Source organism: Aspergillus fijiensis, assembly GCF_003184825.1.
Source record: "Aspergillus fijiensis CBS 313.89 unplaced genomic scaffold BO72scaffold_15, whole genome shotgun sequence".
In the NCBI taxonomy this organism is placed as follows: domain Eukaryota; kingdom Fungi; phylum Ascomycota; class Eurotiomycetes; order Eurotiales; family Aspergillaceae; genus Aspergillus; species Aspergillus fijiensis.
Window position 1 is genome coordinate 346,413 of NW_024468991.1, and position 13,318 is coordinate 359,730.

Below are 13,318 nucleotides of genomic sequence, written 5' to 3' on the forward strand. Positions count from 1 at the left end.
ATGAGCATGAGCATCTAGCATGAGCATCGAGCATCAAGCGGGTCGATCCACTTTCTTTCCCTCCTCCACCTTTTGGTTTGAACTGAGGTCCATCCATTTCAATCCATTACCTACTATCCACTTTGGTCCCAATCGAGTGGAAGGGATGTTCCCACCACCCAATCGTCCGCCGTCATTCCTCTTTCTCCCCCTCCCTCGCGCTGGATCGACCTGCTTTCTCTCCTCTCCTGCACGGGATCTGCCATTCTGAGGCTGCTCACTCCTACTCCAACCTGAACTACCTACTTACTTTTCCGTACTTACTTACTAAACTAACACCACCACTAATCAACACTTCTACCACTCACCACCCCATTCACACATTCATGCATATCCATCTTTTCCCTCCTGCGGTTCCCTCCTCTCTTTCTCCTCCTTCCCCTTCTCCTCTTTCTTCTACTATCCTGCCCTCTTCCTCCTCTTATCTTTGCGATTCTGGCGCCCTGTTATCTTCGACCCTTTCACTTCCTCCTTGACCTCTCCTTCCTCCTTCATCCCCTTCCTTCGCTCTATATTCTCTCGCCGTCGTCCCTTTGCTTCTTCTTTTTCTCCTCCTCCTCTCCCCACCTTCTGCTTCTCCCCGTGCGATTTAGTCATGGATCCTCATCATGTCCGATACTAAGTCGCGCCCGTTGGCTCCGGCCCCTCCTGGTGCCAATGCTGCTCTCGACAACCATCAGCGCAGAAAGAATGTTGGTACTGCTTGTGCCGCCTGCAAAGCGCGGAAACTAAAGGTGCGCGGCTCATCCTCCTCCATTATTTCTCGCCTTTGCCCTTCTCCCTTCTCCCTTCGCACGCACACTAACCGAACGGCGGACTTATAGTGTACCGGATCCGTGCCCTGTGCCAGCTGCGTCAAAAGCAATGTCGAATGCACTCTCGACAAGAGCGCCGACAAGCGCCGCCGGGGCGCTCTTAAACGCAAAATCGATGAATTGGCCGACAAGGAGGAGTTGCTGGTCCGCCTCGTGGGTGCTATTCGCGAAAGTGGCAATGGCCATGTCATGCCCCTCATCGACCTCATCCGTACCGATCCCACCCTCGACGAGATCCGCCAACACATCCACCTCCATATCCCGCAGTCGGAAATGGAGTTGACGCCCGACCTGGCTCAACTGAGTCGCGAAGTTCAACATCTACAATCCTCCGACCGCTCGCGACCTATGCGCCGCATGCTCGAAGCCAAGCGTGCCGCCGACTCGCCACGGTACCTCGTACCGGCGCATCCTTGGACCGTTGTAGTACCGGACTCCCATTTTGTTTCACATCTCATATCGCTCTGGTTTACCTGGTCGCATCCCTTCCGCAACTGGATCGATCGGGACCTGTTCTTGCGGGAGATGCAGACCGGCAAGCGGTCAGGGCGCTTCTGTTCTCCGTTTTTGGTCAACAGTATCCTCGCCGACGCATGTGTAGGTTGGCACAGGTCTCGTGGTGGCTTTACGCCGAGCTAATCAGATAAGGCCTACTCGGATTATCCGGACGCGTTCACCATCCCCGGCGATGCCGCTTCCAAGGGCGCTCATTTCTACGAGGAAGCGAAACGATTACTCGACCAGGAAGCCGGGCGGATCACGTTGCCGACCGTGCAGGGTTTGGGGATTTTATGGTCGTGGTAGGTCATTTGGACGACACCTCCAACCAAGTTCCTGGGTTGACCTTCCACGTAGTGCTGCTCGGACCGGTCGCGACCGTCAGGGCTGGATCTATCGTAACCAGCTTGCCTACGCACTGCAAGAACTCTTGCAGGAGAACTCCACCCTCGCCGCAAATCCCGACCTGGATACCTTGCGGATGGTTCATGGGCTGAATCGCACCGTCTGGGGGTTATTCAACGTCGCCACGTACGGCCCCTTCGCCCGAATTCTGACTTTGCCTCTTCCTTTTCCATCGCCCCCATGCGCCCGGTCCTGATGAAGGAGCTCCACTGACGCGTCGGCCAGGATCCATGCCCTGACCGACCGGAGCCGCCCGTCGATACCCTTACCCGACCGCCACCGGCTCCCACCCTTGCGCCATGAGGGCGGCCCAGATGACATATGGCAGCCGTATCCACGCCCGGTCGCTGGCATCCCTGGTCATGTGGACTGTCTGTTCATCGCTCTCTCGAACTTGACTCCCATTGCCTACGAGGTGACTCGATTATTCGAGCTTCCGCCACGCGCCGATCTTGCCGCGCGGGTAACTGTTTTGCATGAACACCTCCAACATTGCGCAGACCACTGGCCTGCATGCTTGAAAGGCACGCGACTCGAAGCGCCTCATATCCTGTGTCTGCAGTGAGTCCATAGTCTATGAGTCCATGGTGTTCGATCTGGTTCGACTGGTAACTTACCGAGGGATGTAGCATGTATTACCACCTGATTGTCCTGACGCTGTATGGAGTGGTTCTATCCGGCACACCGCCTTCGCCGACCGACCGGGTTGGGCTCCACGCCCGCGCTGTGCGGCTCTCGGCGGCGCGAAACATTGCCCATCTGACATGCATTCATCGCTCGTGCTGGGGCGTGGAGCGGATGCCGGTCAGCAATAGCTCCTGTCTGTTGGGGGCTCTTCTCGCTCTGTTGGATGGGCTAGACGAGCCCGACAACCGAGAGGCGTTTATCACCCTTTCCGTTGCCGCCAAATCATTAACACGACGGTGGGACGGTGGGAGGAATCTGCTGGGGATCGTGCGCACCACCGCCCAGGCTCAAGGGGTGATTTTGCCCGTGGAGACCGCCTCTCTCTTTACAACTTTCCTGTTACCACTAGCCACCACCCCGATGTCGGGAGTCGACGAATCCCCCGATGGGGCGGAGGAAAGCAGTCCCGCCGGATGAGGTGGCCTGAAACCCTCCTTTGCCCATGCCCAATTTGATACCCGAGAGGATCCAATGATCCCTCCTCAACGGGCCAGCGAGCCCTGAACCGACCGGCCTGTGTGCCGGTCTACGACTGAATCTTGAGCCTTGCCATTAGCTGGACCTGGACTGTAGCGACTAGTAGCCGGTCGCTCCTCAGGATTCGACCCCAGCTACTTGCGGGCTCCCGATTCAGCATTTGTCTCATGTGTCTCTGAATCACTGCCATCTTGAATTAGTAGCTATTGCACCATCATTTAACATCTTATAATCATAACTCATTATACATCATGTCTGCCCGGATCGATCCTACAGAGTAACTCAATGCACTGTCTATGATCTCCAACCCGCGATCATCCAAGTCATCACTTCATTGCACCCGTCAGTAACCCCTTCCCGGGCATTGCGTATCCTTCACACCGTCTCCACCCTCTGTCTCACCGGCATCTTTCTGGTTCTTCTCTTTGCAGGCAGGAAGTAATGCCACCAAGCCCAGACCGCCATGGTGGCGAGGGTCAGGGGGATCGTCACCGCCCAGTACAACCAGAACGAGCCTGCCATGAACCAGGTGTGTTCGTCGCCGTCGGTGAAGTTGAAGAAGTTGGTCCCGAAGAGGCCCTAAGCCGTCAGCCATCAGCTCCAGAACAACTCTCCTTCTCAAAGCTTAATGTGTAAAAAAACAAAGACCCACGTACCGACACAAACGTCCCCGGCAGATAGACCATACTCACCACGGCGATGGTCTTCATCATCGCCGAATCGGACTTGGTGTCGTGGCCGAACTGCTGAGAGACGAGGTTGAACCCCTAACCCCCACTTTCTGGTTAGCGAGAAGACCAGTGCAAAGATCAACACAATCTCCAGAAAAAAAAAAAAAAAAAAAAGCAGAATGGGAAGGCCTCCACGCACTAGATTGATCTCATTGTGTAACCGCTCCGTGAGCGAGCGGCTGCGCGTGTGCAGCGCATGGAGCTGTTTGGCGAGGGCGCGGAGAGCGCGTTCGGTCTGGAGAGTGGAGAGGTGCGTGCTTGTGGTTGGTGCTGGGGCGCAGTGGCTGTGGTTGTAGCTGTGATTATAATGCGACGAGGCATTGTAGCTGGGAGTGGGAGTGGGATTTGGTATCCCTGCTGCTGCTGCTGCTGCTGCTGCTGGGGAATACAACCCCGCCGACCGAATCTGCTCCCTCACCAAACTCTCTACGGTATGCTGGGCCACCTCGAGGGTCTCGTTGGCGTGGAAGATGTGGCGCGCGATGTCGTGCAGGTGCGGGAAGAAATCCGGCGTCAGGGCCGTGGGGTTGAGTCGGCCCTATCCTCCCTCAACTCTATAAGTATTGCATCACGGACGGCTGGGGTCTTGTGTCTTGTAGCGCTTGTTTTTTTTTTTTTTTTTTTTTTTTTTTTTTGTTTTGGTCCTTGAAGTGCAGGAAGGGCCAACTAACCTTCTCAATCTCCCGCACCAGATCCCGTAACCCCCATATCGACCGATCGTACTCCGGGATCAACGCCGTCGCGAACGCCGCGTGCCAGGCGTACGGGTCGTGCGCGCGCCGGCGGGCGGGCGGGGTGAAGGCTTTCAGGAATATGCGGGCCGCCAGCGGCAGGTCGATGCAGTAGACGGTCTGGTGGCTGGTGGTCGGGTCCCAGTGCACGTAGCAGGTGGCTTGCGTCCAGTGGTATTTGTGGGGTTCGACGACGCGTTTGATTTTGTAGGTGGACCATGATCCTTTAGACTGTCTGTTATTTTTGTGGTGGTGGGAAGGGTATATGAATGGGGGGTGCGGTGAGGGGGAGTGGCTGGCTGGCTGGCTGGCTGGCTTACTGTGCTGGATCAATTGGCCGGCTTCGTTGGGGATGTCCTCGCAGTCGAAGGAGCCGTTCAGGTCTTCGGTGATGATGGGTTGGAAGCGGTCGGGGAAGAGGGGCAGATGGGAGGGCTCGTTGAGGGTCGTGGTCGAGGTGAAGCTAATTTCTTGATGTCAGGGTTTCTGGTGGGTGCGGGAGTGGGACAGAATTGGATGAATGAATACATTATTGTCGAGTAGCGCGGGGTCTATTGAGATTGTGAGTATTGTTTGCTCAATTGTGCTGTGTGGAGGGAGAGTGTGTGACCTCTGCATCCAACTCAAGCAGCGAAATGCGCCGTTCTACCCAGTCATCTGGCTCTGTGACTTGGTTAGCCAGGTCTGGATTGCCAAAAAAAGCAAAGAGGAAAACTTACCGCATTCCTCGAAAATCCTCGTCTCCGGTCGGTCGGCCGACGAGCTGGTGCGGAGTTTCTCCATCGCGCGCGGAGGGTTGAAGGCACACCCAGAACTAGGCGCCCATCGCGAGGCTGGTGATGGTTTGCCTCTTCTTATATACAAACAAAAAGGCTCGATTGACAGCCTACTGCAGGCTAGACCAGCCTTGTTGGCGGCGCAGTTAGCCGCCGTACCTAGTGAGTCGAATCCCCCGAATAAAAGGAAGCCCAATCGTGGCGCCAAGCCGAGCTCATCCTGTAGGGCTTCGGCGAGGATGCGCCCGCGGGCGGCGTGTGCTGCGTGTGCTGGCGCTGTCTGTCATCTCGCATGGGGCTGTGGGCCGGGCCTGTCAAGGATATCTTGACGGTTTGGGTTCATGGAGATGGGAAGAGTGGAATTATGCTGGTTGTTGATGGTCGTTTGTTGATTGTTGCCTAACTATTGAGAGTGTGAGACAATCACAGCCTTGTCAAGACCCCAAGGACCCTTGTCAACGGTGGTGATGGTGGAGGCTGTTCCACCCCCCAAGAGACAATGTGGAGGATATGATTGCAGGAGATAAATGTCTCTTGTGTTCAGTACTTGCAGCTGACTTGCCACTGCCACTATACTACTGTTTTCGTCGGAACTACACTACAATTCTCCATGAACCGTGGCACAGGCGGGCGCAGTCCCCGCTTTCTGGGTGTGGAGTCGACGAGCGACCAGGTGATGTCAGTACGATTGCGGTGCAGAGAACCAGAAGAATTGAAGAATAAATGAAAAAGAAAAAAGAATAAATAGCTCATGGAAGAGAAGAGAAAAGGAAAACAGCTCCGAACATATGACTGCAGTCGAACAAGCAACAACCCTCCGGCGATAACCACAAATTACGTAGATTATTGACCCTCGCTGATAAGCATCTGACCGATTGGAGATTTCTTCCGAGGCCAGCTCTTATCAGCCGTCATCAAAGCTCTAGTGATTAATTAATTAATTCTCAGGAACGGGACGAGCAACCCATTTCCCCTGGACGGGACAAAGAGGTAAGCAGCTTGCGAGGCAAAAGACCAAGGGAAGCGGGCAACAGCTGAACTCGGCTGGGTTTGCCCTGGTTTGAGGCGGGGAAAAGTTGGTGAGAAGTGAGACTAGTGGTGATGATCGCCGAGGTTCTTGCAGCGCATGACTGATTGTACCTGTCGCTGACGGTGTACGATGTAGTTACGGAGTACAGCCAGGGAATCTGAGCTCGCAGACGATGCAGCATGCAGGAATATGATCTGATACCTCTTCTCACGGCCGATGTCTCAATCGGCGACTCTTCCGCTTCAGGGGCATCCCCCTCATCTTCACCACCGATTCACTGATTCTCCCTCCCCCCACAACCCAAATCTGCCAAGTCCAAGCGTATCTTCAATTCTCCAATCCGTGGTTCTTCCCGGACCCGCTTGGACTTGCCCAAATATGCTTAGAACCCCGATAAGCAAGTGTGATAAGTTGACCATCCCCGTCGGTGGAGCTCTTCAGCCCGTGTTGAGCTTCTGCAGCTTTGGGTAGGTCGATGAACCCGGTGGCTCACCGGAGCTATTGAATTAGCATGCTATAAAAGTTGGCGACTGCCCAGTTTCTTTCCCTTTCTCTCTCCCAGCTGCCCCTCACCCACCGTCTTTCTCCTTCGCACCATGCGATCTCTCCTGCTGGCACTTCTCGGAGCGTGGGCTGTCCAGCCCACCGCTGCCCATGTGGCTCATGCTCGTGATCAGGGCCAATGCAAGCAGACCACCGTCGCTATTCTGTAGGTCGCCTCTTGCTGTCGAAGAGGAACGTCACTGACTGGTGTAGTGGTGGTGGTATGGCTGGCATTGCTGCTGCGGTAGGTGTCAACCGACCATACAGTGGATCGAGGAGTAGCTAACTCCAACAGCAAGCGCTGCACAACGCCTCGATGAACGACTTTCTGATTCTCGAGTACAATGACCGCATTGGAGGACGGGCGTGGCACCAGCCGTTCGGCAAGAAGAAGGATGGCAAGCCGTATATCATCGAAAATGGCTGCAACTGGGTGGGTCGGACCGCTTGGTATTGTCGGCAACCTCGCTGACTCGTGCAGGTGCAAGGTCTTGGAAGCCCTGGGGGTCCGCAGAATCCCGTATGGACATTGGTGAGTTAGCCAGCAGTCTCAACGCACAGTGCGCACGACGCTCACAGTCCCAGGCCCAAGTGTACAATCTCTCGACCACCTACTCCAACTACAGCAACCTGTCAACCTACAACCACAATGGCTACAGCGATTACTCCTACCTGCTGGACGAGTACGACGACGCCTACGACACCGCCAACGCCAACGCGGGCGTCATCCTGACGGACAACCTGCAGGATTCCACGGCGCAGACCGGTCTTGCAATGGCCGGGTGGCGTCCAAAGGTGACAGACATGGAGGCGCAGGCGGTGGACTGGTGGTCTTGGGGTAAATTCCCCAAAAATGAGGTCTGACGACTTTCCTTCTGGAGTAGCACACTAACACCCACCCCAGACTTCGAAGACGCCTACACTCCGGCCGACAGCTCCTTCGTCTTCGGTTGCGCCGGCAGCAACCTGACGGTCAACGGCTTCAGCGACGAAGACAACTTCGTGACCGACCAGCGGGGGTTCAGCACGATCATCGAGGGGATGGCGTCGACCTTCCTCCGGCGCAACGACAGCCGCCTGCACCTGAACACCCAAGTCACCAACATCACCTACACCGCCACGGGGGTGACGATCACCACGGCGTCCGGCGACTGCTACCAGGCCGCGTACGCGATCACCACCTTCTCGCTGGGGGTGCTGCAGCAGTCGGACGCGGTCAGCTTCTCGCCGGCGCTGCCGCAATGGAAGCAGGAATCCATCCAAGCCTTCACGATGGCGACGTACACCAAGATCTTCTTCCAGTTCAACGAGACCTTCTGGCCCGCGGACACGCAGTACCTGCTGTACGCCGACCCCGTCACCCGCGGCTGGTACCCGATCTGGCAGTCCCTCAGCACCCCCGGGTTCTTCGAGGACAGCGGGATCATCTTCGTGACCGTCACCCAGGACTTCGCCCACCGCGCCGAGCGCCAGTCCGACGAGCAGACCAAGCAGGAGGCCCTCGCCGTGCTGCGCGCCATGTTCCCCAACGTCACCGTCCCGGACCCCGTCGCCTTCCACTACCCGCGCTGGTCCACCGAGCCCTGGGCGTTCGGGACCTACTCCAACTGGCCGCCCGCCGTGACGCTGGAGATGCACGAGAACCTGCGCGCCAATGTCGACCGGGTGTGGTTCGCCGGCGAGGCCACCAGCGCCGGCTACTTTGGGTACCTGCACGGGGCCTGGTTCGAGGGCCGCGCGGCCGCGCAGGAGGTCGGCCGGCTGTTGCGCGGCAAGTGTCTGGCGGGCAACTACACGGGCAGCTGTGAGGGCCGGAAGCGGTACGAGGTGCTGCATGGCACGAGTCCGTTGGCGGATTATACGGCGGTGGATGGGTGGACGGCGAATAGCTTCTACGACTTCAATGATGATTAGTCGTGTCGCCACCGATGAGATGAAGGTAGAGGTAGGGAAGTTAGGGGAGTTGTATATAAGTTCATTGTGGTGTGTATTTAGTAGGGGGTGTATCTTATACCACGTCCATGACACTGTTGACCTCTCACAAGTAACCCGTTGTTGTATACTGCGTTCACATCACATCAAGCTTCATGACCTTCATAACTATATCCCATTCCCCTCGACTATCAACAAACACCACCACCCCACAAACTTCCGTTCGCCCCCCTGAAATCCCAACCCATACCCCTCCTTAAGAGAGAGAGGGAGGAAAGGGAAGAAATCACCACTGACACCAATTCACCTCCAGGCTCACATTCGCTGTCGTCAGGTACGCCCCCTGCGCGGTGTCGTAGCACGGCTCGACGACCTCCTTGAACGCATCCAGGCACTCCTCCATGCCCCCGAACACCCCCGTCTTGGCCACCCGGCCGCGCTCCACGTGGCTGGCGTTGTTGCTGATCCACTTGTCCCAGTCCCCGTAGTTGACGTTCCACCGGTAATTGCAGTACTGCAGCGACCAGAAGTTCTTGATCGCCAGCTTGCTCAGGCAGTTGGTGCCTTCGCTGGTGGGCGCGCCCGAGTAGCAGGTGGTTGTGGCCGTGGCCGTGGTGATGAGGGGGAGGAGGATTGTGGTGAGCTTCATTTTAATGTCTTTTCAGGGAATTAGGGTTGACCTTATACTGTGGGAGGCGGTTGGGGGGGGGGGACTGACTTTCTGGGATGGTTTGGTTCGGACTTGGGTAGGAGGGTTGGTCTGAATTGCTGGGAGAGTGTGCTGGGGAATGTGGCCTTTATATACCCCCTGCCTTGGGGACTCTGTTCCACGAAACGTTGTTGTGATTGTGTGGTTGTTGTCTGGAAGCAAGGAAGTGAAATCTGCCAGGGACAAAGTCAAAATCTTCACTTTACTCATATCGCCTACGTACGCACCGAGTATCATCCAAGCAAAAAAGACCAAGATATGCATTCTTTGCTACGCTAAAGTCTATACAGTATGCTAAAATTAACAGAAAGAAAAAAAAGGCGCCGGCCGCAGATATGCATGCATGTGTTAGACACGCGCCAACCCTCCAACCCCCAGCTTCCACTTTCCTACTGTTTCTCCTCCCTTGCGCATTCTCCCCGCCAACACCCACGAATCAAGACTTCAAGCAAGGAAACGAAACAATCAAAACCCCCACTGCTCCAACCAATTCCCCATCAACTCCCCCGTCACACCCCCCAACCTCGCCATCGTCTCACTCCCCTGCCTCGTCCGCTCCACCGCAATCTCCGCCGACAGCACGCTCCCACTCAGCCCGCGGTAGAAATCCAGCAGCTTCAGCGCCGGCTTCGCGCGGACCTCCTCCTCGCTGGGCGAGGGGATGCCCTCCAGCTCCTGGAGCCAGGCGTCGAAGCCCACCGCCTGCACGTGGGGGTATTTGGCCTGGATGGCGGGCACGAGGTCGGCCCAGGCGGTCTTGGTCGGGTTGACGAGGTGGTAGACGCGGTGGGGGGTGTGGGATTGTTCGCCGCGGCGGGTGTGCGTGAGCTCTGTGGTGATGGTGGCGAGGGTGTCCTGTGCCATCAACCTTGTTAGCTTTCTGTTTCTTTTCTTTGCGTGTGTGTGTGTGTGTGTGAGTGCCTCTTTCTTATGTTTTCATATGTTTTGAGATCAGGAAAGGGGGAGGATACTCACCACCGGCACCCAATCGACGGCATACCCGCCCAGATCCTTGGGCACCTTGCCCATGGCCACGCTCGTCTTGACCAGGTTGGGCACCCACTCGTCCACATTCCACTTCCCCTGCCGGGTGGTCGGCCCCCCGATCTGGCCCACGCGGAGCACCGTCGTCGGGATCCCCGAGCGCTGCGCCGCCGCCCAGCACAGCCGCTCGCTGACGAACTTCGACTCCCCGTAGCCCTGCTCCAGCACCGCGCGCACGTCCTCGACGGGAGCCTCGGGCACCACCCGGCCCATCTCCGCCCTCCAGCTCCCGATCGTGCTCACGCTGGACACGAACGCCACGTGCGCACGGTGCGCGCTGGCGTGGCTGAATCGCAGGAACTCCAGCACGCCCCGCAGGTGCGGGTCCTCGAACGACTCCAGTGGGTGGTTGAAGTTGACCTTCCACGCGTTGTGGATGATCAGGTCCACGGACTCCAGGAGGGAGGTGTAGGTCGTGTCGGGGAGGCCGAAGTGCGCCGCGCCGAAGGCGACGGTTAGGAATTCCACGCGGTTGGTGTCGGAGAGGAGGCCCGCGTCTAGACCTTTGGTGGTGAAGCTCTCGCGTTGGCGTTCCGCGGCCGTCGCGCTGCGGTTGAAGCAGTAGACCTTCGCGACCGTGGGGGAGGTCAGCAGCCGGTGGAGGAGGTAGGTGCCTAGGGAGCCGGTCGAGCCGGTCAGGATGACGGTGGATTTGTCGGGGAGAGAGGTGGGCAGTGGTTTGGGGGGCGGGAGTTGGGAGGCATATTTCTCGATCATGTTGGCGATGCGCTCGTGGCGGGAGATGGTCGTCGTGCTGGTTTGGCCGTGCACGAGGTCGACCAGATACTGGCCCAGTTGGGCGACGCTCGGGTGGGCGTAGATCTGCTGCTGGTTGATTGCGACGGGGGTGTCGGTGAGGCGGTTGGAGACCGCCGTCTGCAGCGTCCGCGCCAGCTGGATCGTCTGCAGCGAGTCCAAGCCGGCGGCGTAGAGGTCCTCGTCGTCCGCCAGGTCGGCGCGGGCGAGGAGCTCGGCGACGAGGCTGCGCACGTACTCGCACAGGTGCGCCAGGTCCAGTGTGTCCGGCAGCTGGGGCACGCCGGCCGCCTCGGCCGCGGCGGCGGCGGCGTAGATGGCCTCGATCTCCTCCGCGTAGTCACTGTTGACGGCGCGGCGCTTGGTCGTGCCCTTGGGAGTCACCTGGAATGGCTTGGCGGGCGAGGCCAGCCGGATCTTGTTCTTCGACACCCGTCCGTACTTGGGCACCGTCTCGTTGGCCCGCTCCACCGTGGGCCAGATGGCCTCGATGAACGCCTTCTCGTCGGTCACGGGCTCGCTGGGCTCGACCAGCAGCGCCGTCTGAAAGCGGCTCTGGCCGATCACCAGGGCGTGCTTGACGCGTGGGTGGCCCTCGACCGTCTTCTCCAGCGTCACGGGGTTGAGCTTCTCGCCGTTGCTCAGGACGAGGACGTCATCCTTGCGGCCGTGGTACTTCCACAGGTTTGGCCGCTCGGGGTGCTGCACAAAGAGGTCGTTGGTGTGATATTCGTTTAGGTCGGGGAAGGTGTGGAAGATGCCGTGGATGCGCCGGCTGTCGGCGCGCCGGCGGATCACCAGCTCGTACAGTCCATCCCCCTGCGGCTGCATCTCGACGCCGTACGCCGGGTTCCACTCGAAGTAGCCCCAGACCTTCTCGCCTTGCGGCACAAAGGAGCTGATGAGCCCCATCTCGCTGGATCCAATCACGGTGATGACCTTGGTGTCCTGCTCGAGCAGGTCGCCCGCCTCCGGGGCGAGCGGCGCGCCCGCGAAGTAGACGGCCTCCAGAGTTCGGAGTGCGGCGCGCGCGTCGGCGGAATGGCTCATGTCTTCCAGGATCGATGGCGGTAGCAGGACGGCGGTGGGTTGCGTGGCTTGAATCACGTCGACAATGATGTCCACTGACAGGGGCTTGTCGGGACACATGACGAATGGGATCTCGTGGAACAGAGCTTCGGTGAAGGCGATGAGGCCCATCAGGTGGAACAACGGCGTCGTCGACATCACCAGCTGTCCCGCTTGGAGATCGTGAAACATCGAGGACTGACGGCCTTGAGGGCGCGAGAGATAGGCGCCCATGTCCATGGTTGCGAGGAAGCCGTGCGTGAGAGGCACGGGCTTGGGCATGCCCGTTGTCCCGGAACTGTGGATGATAATGGCCACCTCATCCTCTGCTTCTTGGTAGGACTTTTCGAAGGGGTAAGGGGAACTTTCGGATTCGAGGAACTCGCTCAGAGAGGGGACTTCAAAGAGTTGGGTCTCAGGCTGGGCTGTCTGAATCTCCGACACACGACGCTGCTTGTCAGGGGTGTAGAAGAATTTCTGGCACTTGGTGACGGTGAGGATGTGCTTGTAGGCGTCGTCCGAGAGACGGGTAGAGGGAAGAAGAGGCTGGTTGTGGTTAGTGCTGGCCCAAGGTGAGTGAGTGTTGGGGGTACTGTCGTACCTGATAGCCAGTCTTGTGAGAAGCCAGAATGAAGACCAAGTACCGCACGTCGTTCGTGGCCATATACGCGATGGTCTCGGGCTGCTTGGCTCGGCCGATGCGAGCTTCGATCCAGCGAGCGCACGCATCAACAGCACGGGCGAGGCCCGCAAAGCTCAATTCCTGGTAGCCATCGGACACTTCAGAGCCCTTGGGGATGAGGCCGACGAGCTCGGACGGGGATGAGCGCGCGCGGTGGTCGACGATCGCGGGCCAGAGTCTTTCACCGGGCAGGTCAGACATGAGTAAATCTATAAGGCGGGTTGGTTCTGGGATAGATGAAGTTGGCGCGTTAGCACGAAAAAGTAGATGAAGAATTATTAGAAACTGTAGACTAGGTAAAGGCAACGGGAGTTAAGCTGTGTATAAGATGACCCAGATATGCGAGGGCGACGAGGGTATTTGTAGGCAACGAGTATGGCCGTGGAGGCCATTCT

General features: G+C 58.0%; 5 protein-coding genes across 5 annotated transcripts; 2 read left to right on the forward strand and 3 right to left on the reverse strand.

Moving 5' to 3' along the window:
* Positions 1 to 647: 647 nt before the first annotated feature.
* BO72DRAFT_457497 (putative C6 transcription factor) lies at positions 648 to 2,861 on the forward strand (the record flags this gene model as incomplete). The annotated part of the gene is made up of 6 exons (XM_040946341.1): positions 648 to 773; positions 864 to 1,451; positions 1,503 to 1,654; positions 1,686 to 1,883; positions 1,983 to 2,318; positions 2,387 to 2,861. 6 exons carry the CDS (start codon positions 648 to 650, stop codon positions 2,859 to 2,861), a joined length of 1,875 nt encoding a protein of 624 aa, XP_040802920.1.
* BO72DRAFT_526457 (uncharacterized protein) lies at positions 2,809 to 5,633 on the reverse strand. Its single transcript, XM_040950035.1, has 8 exons — positions 5,103 to 5,633; positions 4,994 to 5,046; positions 4,912 to 4,934; positions 4,704 to 4,846; positions 4,324 to 4,607; positions 3,792 to 4,190; positions 3,578 to 3,688; positions 2,809 to 3,500 (listed from the first exon to the last, which is right to left on the reverse strand). The coding sequence occupies exons 1-8, from the start codon at positions 5,164 to 5,166 to the stop codon at positions 3,297 to 3,299; spliced, it is 1,281 nt and encodes a 426-aa protein (XP_040802921.1). The 5' UTR covers positions 5,167 to 5,633; the 3' UTR covers positions 2,809 to 3,296.
* Positions 5,634 to 6,751: 1,118 nt separating this feature from the next.
* Positions 6,752 to 8,889, forward strand: BO72DRAFT_446678 (putative flavin containing polyamine oxidase). The gene is made up of 6 exons (XM_040944350.1): positions 6,752 to 6,898; positions 6,946 to 6,976; positions 7,028 to 7,165; positions 7,214 to 7,264; positions 7,318 to 7,570; positions 7,637 to 8,889. The coding sequence occupies exons 1-6, from the start codon at positions 6,786 to 6,788 to the stop codon at positions 8,644 to 8,646; spliced, it is 1,596 nt and encodes a 531-aa protein (XP_040802922.1). The 5' UTR covers positions 6,752 to 6,785; the 3' UTR covers positions 8,647 to 8,889.
* On the reverse strand, positions 8,690 to 9,506 carry BO72DRAFT_446680 (uncharacterized protein). Its single transcript, XM_040944351.1, has 2 exons — positions 9,383 to 9,506; positions 8,690 to 9,321 (listed from the first exon to the last, which is right to left on the reverse strand). Exon 2 carries the CDS (start codon positions 9,311 to 9,313, stop codon positions 8,951 to 8,953), a length of 363 nt encoding a protein of 120 aa, XP_040802923.1. The 5' UTR covers positions 9,314 to 9,321; positions 9,383 to 9,506; the 3' UTR covers positions 8,690 to 8,950.
* Positions 9,507 to 9,838: 332 nt separating this feature from the next.
* On the reverse strand, positions 9,839 to 13,124 carry BO72DRAFT_374410 (NRPS-like enzyme; the record flags this gene model as incomplete). The annotated part of the gene is made up of 3 exons (XM_040941134.1): positions 9,839 to 10,228; positions 10,349 to 12,787; positions 12,843 to 13,124. The coding sequence occupies 3 exons, from the start codon at positions 13,122 to 13,124 to the stop codon at positions 9,839 to 9,841; spliced, it is 3,111 nt and encodes a 1,036-aa protein (XP_040802924.1).
* Between the last annotated feature and the right edge of the window lie 194 nt (positions 13,125 to 13,318).